At 41.3% G+C, this 11,584-nt stretch overlaps 2 protein-coding genes across 8 annotated transcripts; both read left to right on the plus strand.

Moving 5' to 3' along the window:
* The first annotated feature begins 77 nt into the window (after window positions 1-77).
* Window positions 78-4,670, plus strand: LOC122770719 (zinc finger protein 239-like). Of its 3 annotated transcripts, none has more exons than XM_044027780.1 (7): window positions 78-686; window positions 907-1,596; window positions 2,612-2,673; window positions 2,749-2,862; window positions 3,062-3,224; window positions 3,360-3,629; window positions 3,759-4,670. In XM_044027780.1, the coding sequence occupies exons 2-7, from the start codon at window positions 966-968 to the stop codon at window positions 4,355-4,357; spliced, it is 1,839 nt and encodes a 612-aa protein (XP_043883715.1). In that variant the 5' UTR covers window positions 78-686; window positions 907-965; the 3' UTR covers window positions 4,358-4,670. The 3 variants fall into 3 exon arrangements, with proteins under 3 accessions (XP_043883715.1, XP_043883716.1, XP_043883717.1); XM_044027781.1 differs by having other exon boundaries at window positions 78-224; XM_044027782.1 differs by lacking the exons at window positions 78-686; window positions 907-1,596 and adding an exon at window positions 1,630-1,788 and having other exon boundaries at window positions 3,759-4,669.
* Window positions 4,671-4,855: 185 nt separating this feature from the next.
* Window positions 4,856-11,219, plus strand: LOC122770717 (zinc finger protein 852-like). Of its 5 annotated transcripts, none has more exons than XM_044027779.1 (7): window positions 4,856-5,095; window positions 5,701-5,919; window positions 7,260-7,392; window positions 7,733-8,685; window positions 8,911-9,094; window positions 9,190-9,318; window positions 9,424-11,219. In XM_044027779.1, the coding sequence occupies exons 3-7, from the start codon at window positions 7,275-7,277 to the stop codon at window positions 10,155-10,157; spliced, it is 2,118 nt and encodes a 705-aa protein (XP_043883714.1). In that variant the 5' UTR covers window positions 4,856-5,095; window positions 5,701-5,919; window positions 7,260-7,274; the 3' UTR covers window positions 10,158-11,219. The 5 variants fall into 5 exon arrangements, with proteins under 5 accessions (XP_043883714.1, XP_043883711.1, XP_043883709.1 ...); XM_044027776.1 differs by lacking the exon at window positions 5,701-5,919 and adding an exon at window positions 6,620-6,785; XM_044027774.1 differs by lacking the exon at window positions 5,701-5,919.
* The last annotated feature ends 365 nt before the right edge of the window (window positions 11,220-11,584 follow it).

Here is an 11,584-nt window from a genome sequence, read left to right on the forward strand (position 1 = left end):
TTTTTTTTCTTTCTTTCTTTCTTTCTTTCTTCGTAAGACATTAAAGTATAGGTGCTTTTTGGTCTTTTGGCCTGGCATGCCAACAGTTCAGTGGCACTTCACTCAGCAAAAAAAACCTTTATTTTGGTGAAACAAGACAACCGGAAGTTGTGTAACTGTATGGCTATCAGCTAAACCAAGTCGGTGGACAACCTCACATTAGAGCTGTTTGAGAACACTGTGAGGTAGAAACTTTCCCATGTCTTGTCAGTAAAGTGTCGGGCGACTAATTTTTACCTGAAAGGAGAACATGTTATGCTGAGGTTGGTTAACATGTCGCGTCTGTTAGCTAGCTAAGTTAGCGGTTGTTCAAGGTTTGTCTGTTACTATAGCGCGAGGACGGCTAGGTGTTTGCTAATTTCGAATTTATTGTGTTTGTTTTTGACGTTTTCCTTAGTTGAACGTGCCAATTATATCCAATGAGGCCTGTAGTCATCTCAGCGGCTCCCAGATGTTGGTTGCTTAGCAACGGCGAACGCGACAGGAGCGCGTCCCTTTAAGCGCCTCTGGCTTCTTCCACGCGTTTTGCGTGCGTATCTTTTTAGGGCTTCGTTTGATGACTTTGTCCCAAGATAAGGTTTTAAGAAAACCTCGACTGTGTACCTTCACATTTGGTGTGACAGACGTTGTCCATTCAAGATGAAGAGGTTTGTCTCCTCCTTTACAACTGCTTTGCCATGTTCAGAAGCTCCAGTTGTTAACTGTCTTTGATTTGGTGTCCTACCCCTTGACAAAGTTCATACAAAGTTCATGGAAATTTGGACAAACAACACTTTTCACACAGCAGTTTGTTCCATTGTTAATATAGAAACATTGATATTTGCAGTTTTAAATATGTATTACCTTTTCTTTTGTTTCTTTTATCAGGGAAATTTAACAAGACGGTAGAATCACACAACAGCTCCCCTCAACCGGAAGAGATATCAATGGAAATCCACCTCTGCCATTTGTGTTGGACACGCTTTCCTGACAAACAACAATTAGAGGAACACTTGAAGCAAGTCCACGAGTCAAACAAGTCATTTTCCTGCACACAGTGTGACAACATGTTTGTGCACATCCAGAAATTGAAAAAACATGAGGCTGCACACGAGGGTTTGAAGCTGCATCAGTGTCCCCAGTGTGATAAAGGTTTCCAGACCTTAAAGGAACTAGAGAACCACAAGCAGGATCACACAGAAGAGAAACCATTCCAGTGCATTATATGTGGTAAAAGGTTCAAACGGAGACCTAATCTGAGAGCTCATTATACGATGCATTCTGGAGAAAAGCCCCATCTGTGCTTTCTCTGTGGTAAATGCTACGCCCGGGCTGAAGATTTCAAAGTGCACCTCAGAGTTCACTCAGGAGAGAAACCTTACCGGTGTGAGGAGTGTGGGAAGAGTTTCTACTACAGGCAGGGCTTCAGCACACACAAGCAAAGTCATAATGCCAAACCCACGAGACCTGCTCTGCAGCTCGGCAGACCCAAAAGGTCAAACGGGCCCCAGAAGATCTCGCAAAGTCCTCTGTCTGATTCAGATGGAGAGGACTCCACCTGGAAGCCTCCTGACCAGGGTAAGTGTGTTGATGAAAGGGATAGTGAAGGTTTTTAATAAGGTATGGATACATAACCTTGTTAAGTTCACTGCCACACTGCACCACCATTTCCACGGATGTATTTGGGACCTGGACACTCACTGTCACTGATATCATGGCTGCCAGAGGGAAAAACAGATTTTAGTCACTGAACAGAAAATCTGCACCTGTGTAAGTCTAAAAGATCTTAATATATTTGCCATTAGAGAGCCTTTTCCACTTGGGAACTGCTCACTCCCACACTGAAGTCCACAGGGAAGTCAAGGATTTTACTTCATGACACACAGGAGTTGTTAATCCATTACTACTGTAACTCTATCAGTAAATTCAATTCATTTATCTTGTGATTGTGGTGTTAACCCAAGTGGCACAAACTTACCAATTGAGACAGTGGTGGACCAGCAGCTACTGTGTCCCTGCAGGCTACAAACATTTTTTCCATGGACTTAAGTGCAGGAGAGTGAGTGGTGACTTCACTAAATCACCTGTGTGTAGATCAGAGGTCTCAAGCTCAAATAACCTGGGGGCCACTTAGCATCTTGTCCAGTCAGGGCCAAAAAAACCGCTCAGTCAGAGTGGGAGAAATTAGCTATATCTCAATATTCCATAATTATATCGCAATAATGGTTTGCATTAGAATGTCAACATAAAAGTGTCTGTTATGATGTGGAACAATACATTTTCATGATAAACAAATGTATTTGTGATGAAAAATGACTGTAGATGAAAAGAAATACAGTAATAACTAATTATAACTTGATATTAAGTAGAGTTAAATTGATTGGTTGATTGATTGATTGTCTCTTCGGGAGTGGAAAGTGGACTCCGTTCAGTGTGAACATTATTTTAATGTTTACTAGTGATAATCTATGTAAGTTTCCAGTGGAAACACAAGACATAACATGCTTCAAAACTCACATACTCTTTTAAACTATTAAAAAATATAAACCTTGTTCTGTATGTGAACTAGTGGTTACAATATGATTTGCTGCAGAAAACAGGCACCATCATCAGCTCAAGGACCAAGACAATCCCATGGTAGAGGACGACAAGCAGGTCAGACAAACTAAAATGAGCTCACTGTCTGTCTGTTCACAGAAATGACATTTGTTGTTGCTGTGTGTTTTCCAGAAATCCACATGGAATTTTGGTCATCATACATCACTGAGTTTGTGGGACCAAGACCCAAATGCCTCTGAGAGGCGGACAGCAGCTGGTTACAGTGCCCTCTTCAGGGGCACGGCAGTAAGTGATGCTAAATCGTCTATATATCTATATATACTGTATATTAAAAACCATACATATTTAATTTAATTTAAACTAAAAAAATAAAAAATAATGGCACATAATTGCATTTTTTATGTCCTAAATGGGGTTTCTCTTTTTAGTGTTAGCTCAACAACTCAGAAACATGATAATCATTTCAAACGTCTCGTGATCACAGGATCTGGAGGAGAGCTGTCCAGAAGAGCAGTCTGGGACGTCTTCTTCACCACCATCATCGAATATCAGCGTCAGATCAAAGAGGAAGAGGATCTCACGGGTCACTCGACAAGAAAAAGAGCCTCCTGGAACACAGGGCCGGGTCCCTGGCCTCATACGTAAAGGTGAGTTACACTAATTTACATTTATTGGATGACACATATCTAAAGGTCATTTTCACGTTGTCTGAACAGAACCGTAACATTAGACTTGTTGCTATGTCATATATTCACTAGCTTATTCCTTTCTTTCTTGAGAAGAACCTAAAAGAATGCCCAAATCGGAAGATCAAGAAAGCTCCCATAAACAGCCGCAGACAAAGCTGTCTGTGGAGGCAAAACGAAACCAGGCCCTGAGCAGACCAAAGAAGAAGTACGAATGTCCGACCTGTGGAAGAGTCTTCTCCGTCAACACTGGTCTGCGGCGACACCTTGTGATTCACACGGGGAAAAGGCCATACAAGTGCTTCATATGTGGAAGAGGATTCACCCAGAGTGGAAACATGAAAACACACATGAAAGTTCATAGAGGTAAGAGGCAACAAAAAATTGCACAGTAAAGGTTGCACAGAATGTGAATTATGGGGCTTGTAAATTAGGCTTTTGCGAGTCATGCTGGTGTTATTGTACATTAACAATGTGTTTGTGTTTTTCTCACAGGAGAGCTGCCAAACTGGACATTACTTCGAGAGACACGTTCCCCTGAAGAACCTCCTGTGACTGTTCATGTGTGTGGAGAGTGTGGAATGGACTTCCCACAGAAAGAACAGCTGGACGAACACAAAGACAGCCACAAAAAGCCTTACGCGTGTCTCGAGTGCGACAAGACATTCAAAAATGAGTATTATTTTAAAATACATCAGCGCATTCACTCTGGAAAGTCACCATATACCTGCTCAGAGTGTGGAAAGAGCTTCATCACAGGAAATGCACTGAAAAAACACGAGCTAACACATACCGGAGAGAGGAATTTCCACTGTGATCAGTGTGGGAAGGCATTTTCACAATCCTCCCACCTCAAGGTGCACCTGAAAACTCACACAGGAGAGCGACCTCACCTCTGCTCCATATGTGGTAAAAGCTACTCCAAAGCATTTACCCTGAAGGTTCACCTGCGAGTTCACACGGGGGAAAACCCCTACACCTGTGAGAAATGTGGCAAGCGTTTCTATTACACTCAAGGTTATCAAAAGCACCTGAAGGTTCACAACAAGAAGCCAAAACCGCAGAGTAAACCTCTCGGGAGACCAAAACAGTAGCAGATTGTGATAAATAATCAATAATGTCAGCAATCTGAGTAGAAATAGGTAATACATTAAAAATTGTTCACAAGTTACTGATGTAACTGGCTAAAAACATGGTATGACAGACCATATACTCATATTATATTACAGTCTATCATGTACACTACTCCAAGAAAATAAATCATTATTTTATGAATCATTTGTTTCTGCGTATTTCTTTGTGTAATTAACTGTGACTCCACACATCCCAAATTCAAGTGCCGTTTTCACGATCAACATGATAAATTATCATAGCTTTTATTTTAGTTTCTTAAATTAGATTATTCGTTAGAAAAGGGTAATAAACTATGACCATCAATTATAAACAAAGGATGTACAGAGTAACTATATTGCAATGTTTATTAAATGATATATGTTTTTGTTGTTAATGTCTGTTCCCTTCATAAAATAAAACTTCCCTGCAAGACGTTATAGCGAAGGTGATTTTATTTTGATGACCCAAACCAGCCGGAAGTTATCATGTTACCGTATGTGGCTAGTAGCTAAAGCTAGAAAGGTTGTCATCATCATCAGACCCAAACGCTTGTTTAACTTAAGCCACAAGTTGGTGGATATATAATTTTTGAGCATCTGTCTGTGCACATTGTGCACGAAGATGAGAGTCGGATAGAAACATTGCCATGTCGTTTTAATAAACTTCTGTCGAGCGACTACTTTTTTTTTTTTTTACCTGAGGGGAGAATCTATGCTGAGGTTGGTCAAAAATGTCTATTGTCTGTTGTTAGCTAGCTAAATTAGCGACTGTTACGTGAGCGGATGTAATATAAAATATAAAATAATATTATCGTGTGAACGCTGGACTCTAGTGAATCTGAGTGGGCTCCTGTCCCTTTGTTACTGTCGCTTGGGGGCGGCTAGTGATGAGCTAATTGCTAATATAACCAAGAGCGAACGCTGTGTGTGGAGCTAGCTGGCTAAACAACAGTTAGTGCGAGGTGGCCGTTGACCGGAGGGCTGGTCACATCAGCACTGAGTCTCATTCAGAGGTCAAACACTGATGTCTGCGTCTCAGTGTGTGCGCGCGTATGCGCTGCTCGGGTAGTTATAGTGAGTTATCGTAGATGCCAACAGGTTAGAATGTATGGTGTCAGATGAAACTTGCATTGAGAGTTAAATGCATGAAATCAAAATTACACCCTCTTTGCTAATGCTACCGAGCTAACTGGTGCTGCTCAGTGCAGGTGCTGTCACATTTGATTCATTTGCAGGCCACGGGGATCATTATGACAGCATAGCATCATTTCATAATCAACAATTATGTTCCTGTGTGTGTATAAGTGACTTGTCTCCTCTTTAAGATGCACTGCTCTTCAGCTTGTAAGACGCAGCCAGGTTCATGCTCCCATCCATCACAGTAGGGCATCCGTCCTGCTGAAGTGTCCTTGAGCAGAACAGTGGATGTCATCCAGGATGGAGGAGGCACTGGTGTATTATCTGACACCCCTCACCCCACCCTGTAGAAGGGGACAAGTCACAAGGATGATAAAAAACAAAATAAAAAAAAAACACCTACTGAGGTTTGTCCTATTGCAGTGTGTTAACACTGAAAATCTGTCATATATTCAAATTACATATAAAGTCAACGCACATCTGCATCATTTGGAGTTACAGCACACCAGAGTAACAGCATTGACAGGTAAACTCTGAAATTAAATGAGTTTTCCTGAAAAACAAGAAATAATGATTATCGAGATGGACTCAGATTCATTTCCAATCTGTTAATTTATCAACAAACCATTGCCTTGAGTCTTTCTTTAACACTCCTGTGTCATCAACAATTGAGTAACATACACTGCACTAGTTATTGCACATGAATACATAGTTCAGGTTTTAGAGTTTGTGTGAAGCTTTGACATAATTGTCACTGACCTTGGCCAACACGCTGTGCACACCTCCGTTAACATGGACCTGCCAGGGACCTGGCTGCTCACTCTCACTCATAACATGGCTGCCAGCTGGCGCAGAAAGGAAAAACAAGTTTTAAGTCATTTAATAAAGGAATGCCCAATTACAATCTACACCTTTTTAAGTTATAGCTTAGAAAATTTGTTTGCCACCCCCCTCTGGCTGGAATTTGAATGTTAACCACTCACTTTCCTGCATCAATGCCCATGGGGAAATCTGCAATTTTACATGTTGATCAACTTTTGTTGTTTGAATGTTACTAGGTGAGACATTTAAGAGCTAAAACCTGTTTCCTTTTGTTTCTGACTGCAGCCATTCTATCAGGTAGAGCGAGTTTCCCGCTCCCAGTTGTATCCATGGAAACAGCTGCGTACTTGGCAAAGTCAGTGTTGTTCATATGTCAATACCTCATTCACAAATGAAAAATCCTGAAGCACCGCATTAATGCATCTAAATAAAACTTCCATGACTAACTAAGGTGGGTCACATAATGACTGAAGTGTAATTGCATCCATGATATACATAAGTCTTGTCAAATTATTTTGGTTTTGCTTCAAAGAAATGTACAGCCTGTGACAGTTAACAGTTGTGCTCAGCAACATGTAATTGCTAGTTGTACTGTTTAATACTCACACATTCATCCATCCATCCATTTTCTACCGCTTTTATCCTCCACATGAGGGTTGCTGTGCCAATCTCAGCTGACGTAGGGCAGCATGCTGTTGTTATTGCTTGTACAGCCTTTTTGAAGCAAGATTATTTGGCTGGCTGTAGATTTCTTTTAACCTGGTATTGTACTAATATACTGTAATAAAAGGTTCACAACAGCAGTGCCTGCACAGAGGTCTGCCACAGCTAGTAAGATTTTAGCCATGTGCTGCTGCAGCAGTTTGTGATAAATTGCACATTCAATTTTTTCTCACTGACTCTTTTTTTGTTCACCTCTTAACAGTTGTGTCTTTGAGAGATGGGCTCAGAAAACCCAGACGAGTTTGGCCCCGCTGTGATCCTCGAAGAGGAAGATGAGCAAGAAATCGGAGGTCTCATCAACTCCGATGGGGAGGAAGTCGATTTGTCTGATCTCGGTGAGTAAGAAATAAGAGGTTGTGAGTTGCTACCTCTTTCTAAGAGGTTATGTTTTCAGCTTTGGTGTGGGTTTATCTGTAAGTTTGTCCTTCTGTTAGCAACTTCCCGCCTACAATTTTTTGATATATCAATCAGATTTTTTTGTTATGGGTACTTGATCACCTAAGTATGTTCCTGTTAAATTTATTTAAGAATCTACCCACTGATGATGTCTATCTCATGCAAGGACAAAAAAATCTAATTTTTCTTTTCGAAATTTTTCTGACCCAAAGTGTAAAGGTGAACCTTTCCTCTTTGTTTTCCAAATTAAGTGTTGTTTTTGTGTTTGTTTTCACACAGGACAGAGTGCCATCCCTGGAATTGTAATAACCAATGCTCCCTCAAAGACATTCGCTCAGACTGAGAATGAAAAGCAACCGTCTCTCCACAGCTGCTCGGTGTGTGGCAAAGACTTCCCTTATGCCTCTAAACTCCAGCGCCACCTACGCACTCACTCAGGTGAGAGACCTTTCCCCTGCTCCATGTGTGAGAAGAGATTTCCAGAGAAGGGGCTTCTCATGATTCACGAAAGGGTCCACACTGGGGAGAAGCCGTTCCCATGCACTTTCTGTGAGAAGCGATTTGCCAGTCAGGGTGAGCTCAGGCTGCACCGGCGGACACACACCGGTGAGAGGCCGTATCACTGCTCCATCTGTCTGAAGAGCTTTTCTCGTCACTGGCATCTAAAAACACACTTAGAGGCAATGCACTCTGAGGTTGTTGCTGGCTTTAGTAGGAAGAAGTTCCCGTGTTCAGATTGTGATAAGAGCTGTAACTCAGCAGCTGAGCTGAGAGATCATCAGAGAACTCACACTGGAGAGAGGCCCTACCAGTGCTCTTACTGTGACAAGCGGTTTGCGTTGTCCGGCACGCTTGTCAGACACGAGCGTCTCCATACTGGCATCACACCGTATCACTGCTCTGACTGTGGGAAGACATTTGCACAGCAGTGGACGCTGACAACACACATGCGGACCCACACAGGAGAAAAACCTTACAGCTGCACACAGTGCAACAAGGCCTTTGTAGCGCCCGGAGAACTTCGGAGACACACAAGAATTCACACAGGAGAAAAGCCGTACACCTGCATGGACTGCGGGAGGCACTTTTCTCTTGCAGGAACTCTGAGAAACCACAAACGGTCATGTACACAGAACAAAAACGAATTACCGACCGGTGTCACCTCTGACCCAGTTCAAGGTCCAGTTGGTGAATCATCCCAGCAAGACCTGACCGACAACGTCACGTCTGAGGTAATGACAATTAGAGCTGCAACTAACAATTATTTTCATAATCGATTAATCTGTCAAAATAGTTGTCGTTTAATTTAGTTTTAGATTAATAATTGATTCATCGATTAATTGTTTCAGCTCTAATGACAATACACTATTTTAAAGTGGAAACTGAGGTTTGGGCTTTTATACATGTAATTGTTTAAACATCATAACACGATTCTTTTAATTCAACTGTTTTTCTAGCTGTCAGACACACAGAGCTCACCCAGTTCAGTTCATCCCGGCTCCTCAGAGAATATGAATTGTGACGAAGCTGCTCAGTGTGAGAACGACCAGAGTGAACCAGAGGATCAGAAGGCTGATTCCGTGTCCAGTCCACACATGAATGTAGTAGTTAAAGAGGAGGAGGAAGAGGAACCTTTGTGTGGTAAACGTGAATTTTCAAAATGTCTTCCTGTTACAGTTTAATGAAAGAAACACAAATACCTTTTATTGATGGAATTGATTTGTTTCCCTCTGTAGAAGAAGTTCCTCAACAGGTTTCTGGGAGCGAGGATTGTACCACGATGAAGGAAACTGAAGAGCAGCAGCAGGACAGCAACACAGAAATTTTGATTACAGTAAAGGAAGAAGAAGAGGAGCCTGTTGACAGTAAGTGAATTACTCAATTCTCACTGATTTCTGTCCACTCTTTTTATTAAACCAAGTTTTTTAAGTGATAATATTTGATGTTTCAACCCCCATTTATGTTTGCAGTGAGTGGCGAAGATCCTTTCAATGTTCCTGACAGTAAAAAAGAGAGTCCTCCAGCATCACCGGTGCAGAAGCAGTTGAAGAACAATCGGACAAAGAGCTCTTACTGCTGTGGGCTCTGCGGGCGAGACTGTCACAAGATGTCAGCGCTGCAAATCCACATGAGAATTCACTCGGGAGAGAAACCGTATCAGTGCACTCTGTGTGGAAAGCAGTTCACCCAGAAAGGTCAACTCAAAGGTCACCAAAAAGTCCACACAGGTGAGAAACCTTTCGCCTGTCCAGACTGTGGGAAGAGCTTTGCCCACTCGGGAGCCATGAACAGACACCGGCTCACGCACACGGGAGAAAAGCCCTACCACTGCTCCATGTGCAACAGGAGCTTCAACCAGTCCGGCCGCTTGAGGGAACACGAGAAAATCCACTTTGGGGAGAAGTTTGACTGTCCCGAGTGCAAAAAGAGTTTCACAAGAGCTTCAAGCCTCAAGAACCATTTCAGGCTCCACACAGGAGAGAGGCCATACGCCTGCAGCATCTGCGGGAGAGGATTCAGCCGCTCACAAAGCCTGAGGCTCCACAAACGAAAGCACGAGCTGATACAGACTGAAGAGGGGGAGGAGGAGGAGGAGGAAGAAGAGGAGGAGGAGTCTGCCTACAACGAGAAGAATGACGAATTCTCACAGAGTGACGACAACTCCCCGATTAATATGTGTGTAACAGACAGAAACGACTTATAATGTATTTATGTAAACTGCACAGTTACGTGTCAGTGGTACTATCACAAGTACAAGATTATACTCAGTTGCACATGTACTGTGAGCGAAGTAAATGACTACCTCTGTGAATATACAGTTATTGAGCATTTAAGTGGTGCTTCAGCCAAGGTGTATTTAAGCTAAAATATTTAAGTCCCAGAAAAAGGTGCAGACAAATGAACTCGTAGACACAAACCTTTAGAAGTTCGGCAACTAGAAACACAGTTCCAGACAAAAACGCTAAACAACTATTTAACACAACTTTAATGAAATTGTTGAAATGGTTTAGACAATAAGAATGAAGGCATCATGTCTACTCTTGTTTGTCCCTCTCGCCTTTGTCAGTTGTATTGGAATATCATAGTATTTATGGTAGTACAAATGAGATTCCTTTACTGTTTGTGATTCCAATTATTGTCCATGCAGTATTTTTTTTTGTCAAAGTAATTGTGTATGTGGAAATTTGACTGAAGAGTAATTGTGTTTTTTTTGTATCAGATGTCACTGCAGCCACTGAGATGTTTAAAAATCAGGTGAAGATGGAAATAATTGTTTAGGAAATGTGCCCAGTAGTGTACTGAAATGGTGGCATAATAATAATATTCATCAGGTGTTTGCCAGAACCGTTTGCCTTAGTGGTGATTTAATTTTCATGTCTGTTATGTTGTGTTGCAGCTACTGAAGAACCAAATAACTAAAAAGCGGTTCACCTGGTTTTAAACAGCTCTTCAAGGCCAAATAACCATTGTGAATGGGTAAAGTGTTTGCACAGCAGCCATTTTGACATGTGTAGCAGGGAAAGCACAGGTAATACTGATCCACATTAACAATAACATTGTATGTTAGTTTGATTATTTACACCTGTGATATTCATACTGTGATTAGTCAAAATGTCTTCAGTGCAAAAGGACCGTATAGGAATCATCCTGATATGAAAAGCCAATCATTTGAAGCCATGGACTGTACATGGTTAATTTTGCCCAGTGCTGCCTCTGTCTAAGTGTATGGAACATGTTATACTGATCAATAAAAATATTAATTTTATAGTTTGTGTGTGGGGTTTATGTCTGCAGGTGTTCATATTAAATATATATTAAAATATATATACAAAAAAAAGACTATGATAGTCTTGCAATCCAACAGTTAACTACCATAACTGTTCACAAATTACAGTGTAACAAGTAATCCTGCATTAATCATTTAAACTATCCCTGAACTAAATTAACTTAATATTGGCTCCCATAATATGTATGGAGGACAATAGAGGACAATGATAAATAAATGAAAGAATGAATAAATACAGAAAAAAAGAATAAATAAAATCAACCATTGCAAAACACATTTTGCATTTATCGTCCTCCATAAGTATTTTCTCATTTATATCAATAGAGAAACCAACTTGAATGTCA

This window comes from Solea senegalensis, linkage group LG6 (genome assembly GCF_019176455.1).
Source record: "Solea senegalensis isolate Sse05_10M linkage group LG6, IFAPA_SoseM_1, whole genome shotgun sequence".
Lineage (NCBI taxonomy): Eukaryota > Metazoa > Chordata > Actinopteri > Pleuronectiformes > Soleidae > Solea > Solea senegalensis.

Coding starts and splice junctions, on each gene's coding strand:
- LOC122770719 (XM_044027780.1), top strand. CDS start 966: ATGGAAATCCACCTCTGCCATTTGTGTTGGACACGCTTTCCTGACAAA. Junction 2,863..3,061: donor CCCTCTTCAGGGGCACGGCA/GTAAGTGATGCT, acceptor TCGTGATCACAG/GATCTGGAGGAGAGCTGTCC. Junction 3,225..3,359: donor CCCTGGCCTCATACGTAAAG/GTGAGTTACACT, acceptor TTTCTTGAGAAG/AACCTAAAAGAATGCCCAAA.
- LOC122770717 (XM_044027779.1), top strand. CDS start 7,275: ATGGGCTCAGAAAACCCAGACGAGTTTGGCCCCGCTGTGATCCTCGAA. Junction 7,393..7,732: donor AGTCGATTTGTCTGATCTCG/GTGAGTAAGAAA, acceptor GTTTTCACACAG/GACAGAGTGCCATCCCTGGA. Junction 9,095..9,189: donor GGAAGAGGAACCTTTGTGTG/GTAAACGTGAAT, acceptor TTCCCTCTGTAG/AAGAAGTTCCTCAACAGGTT.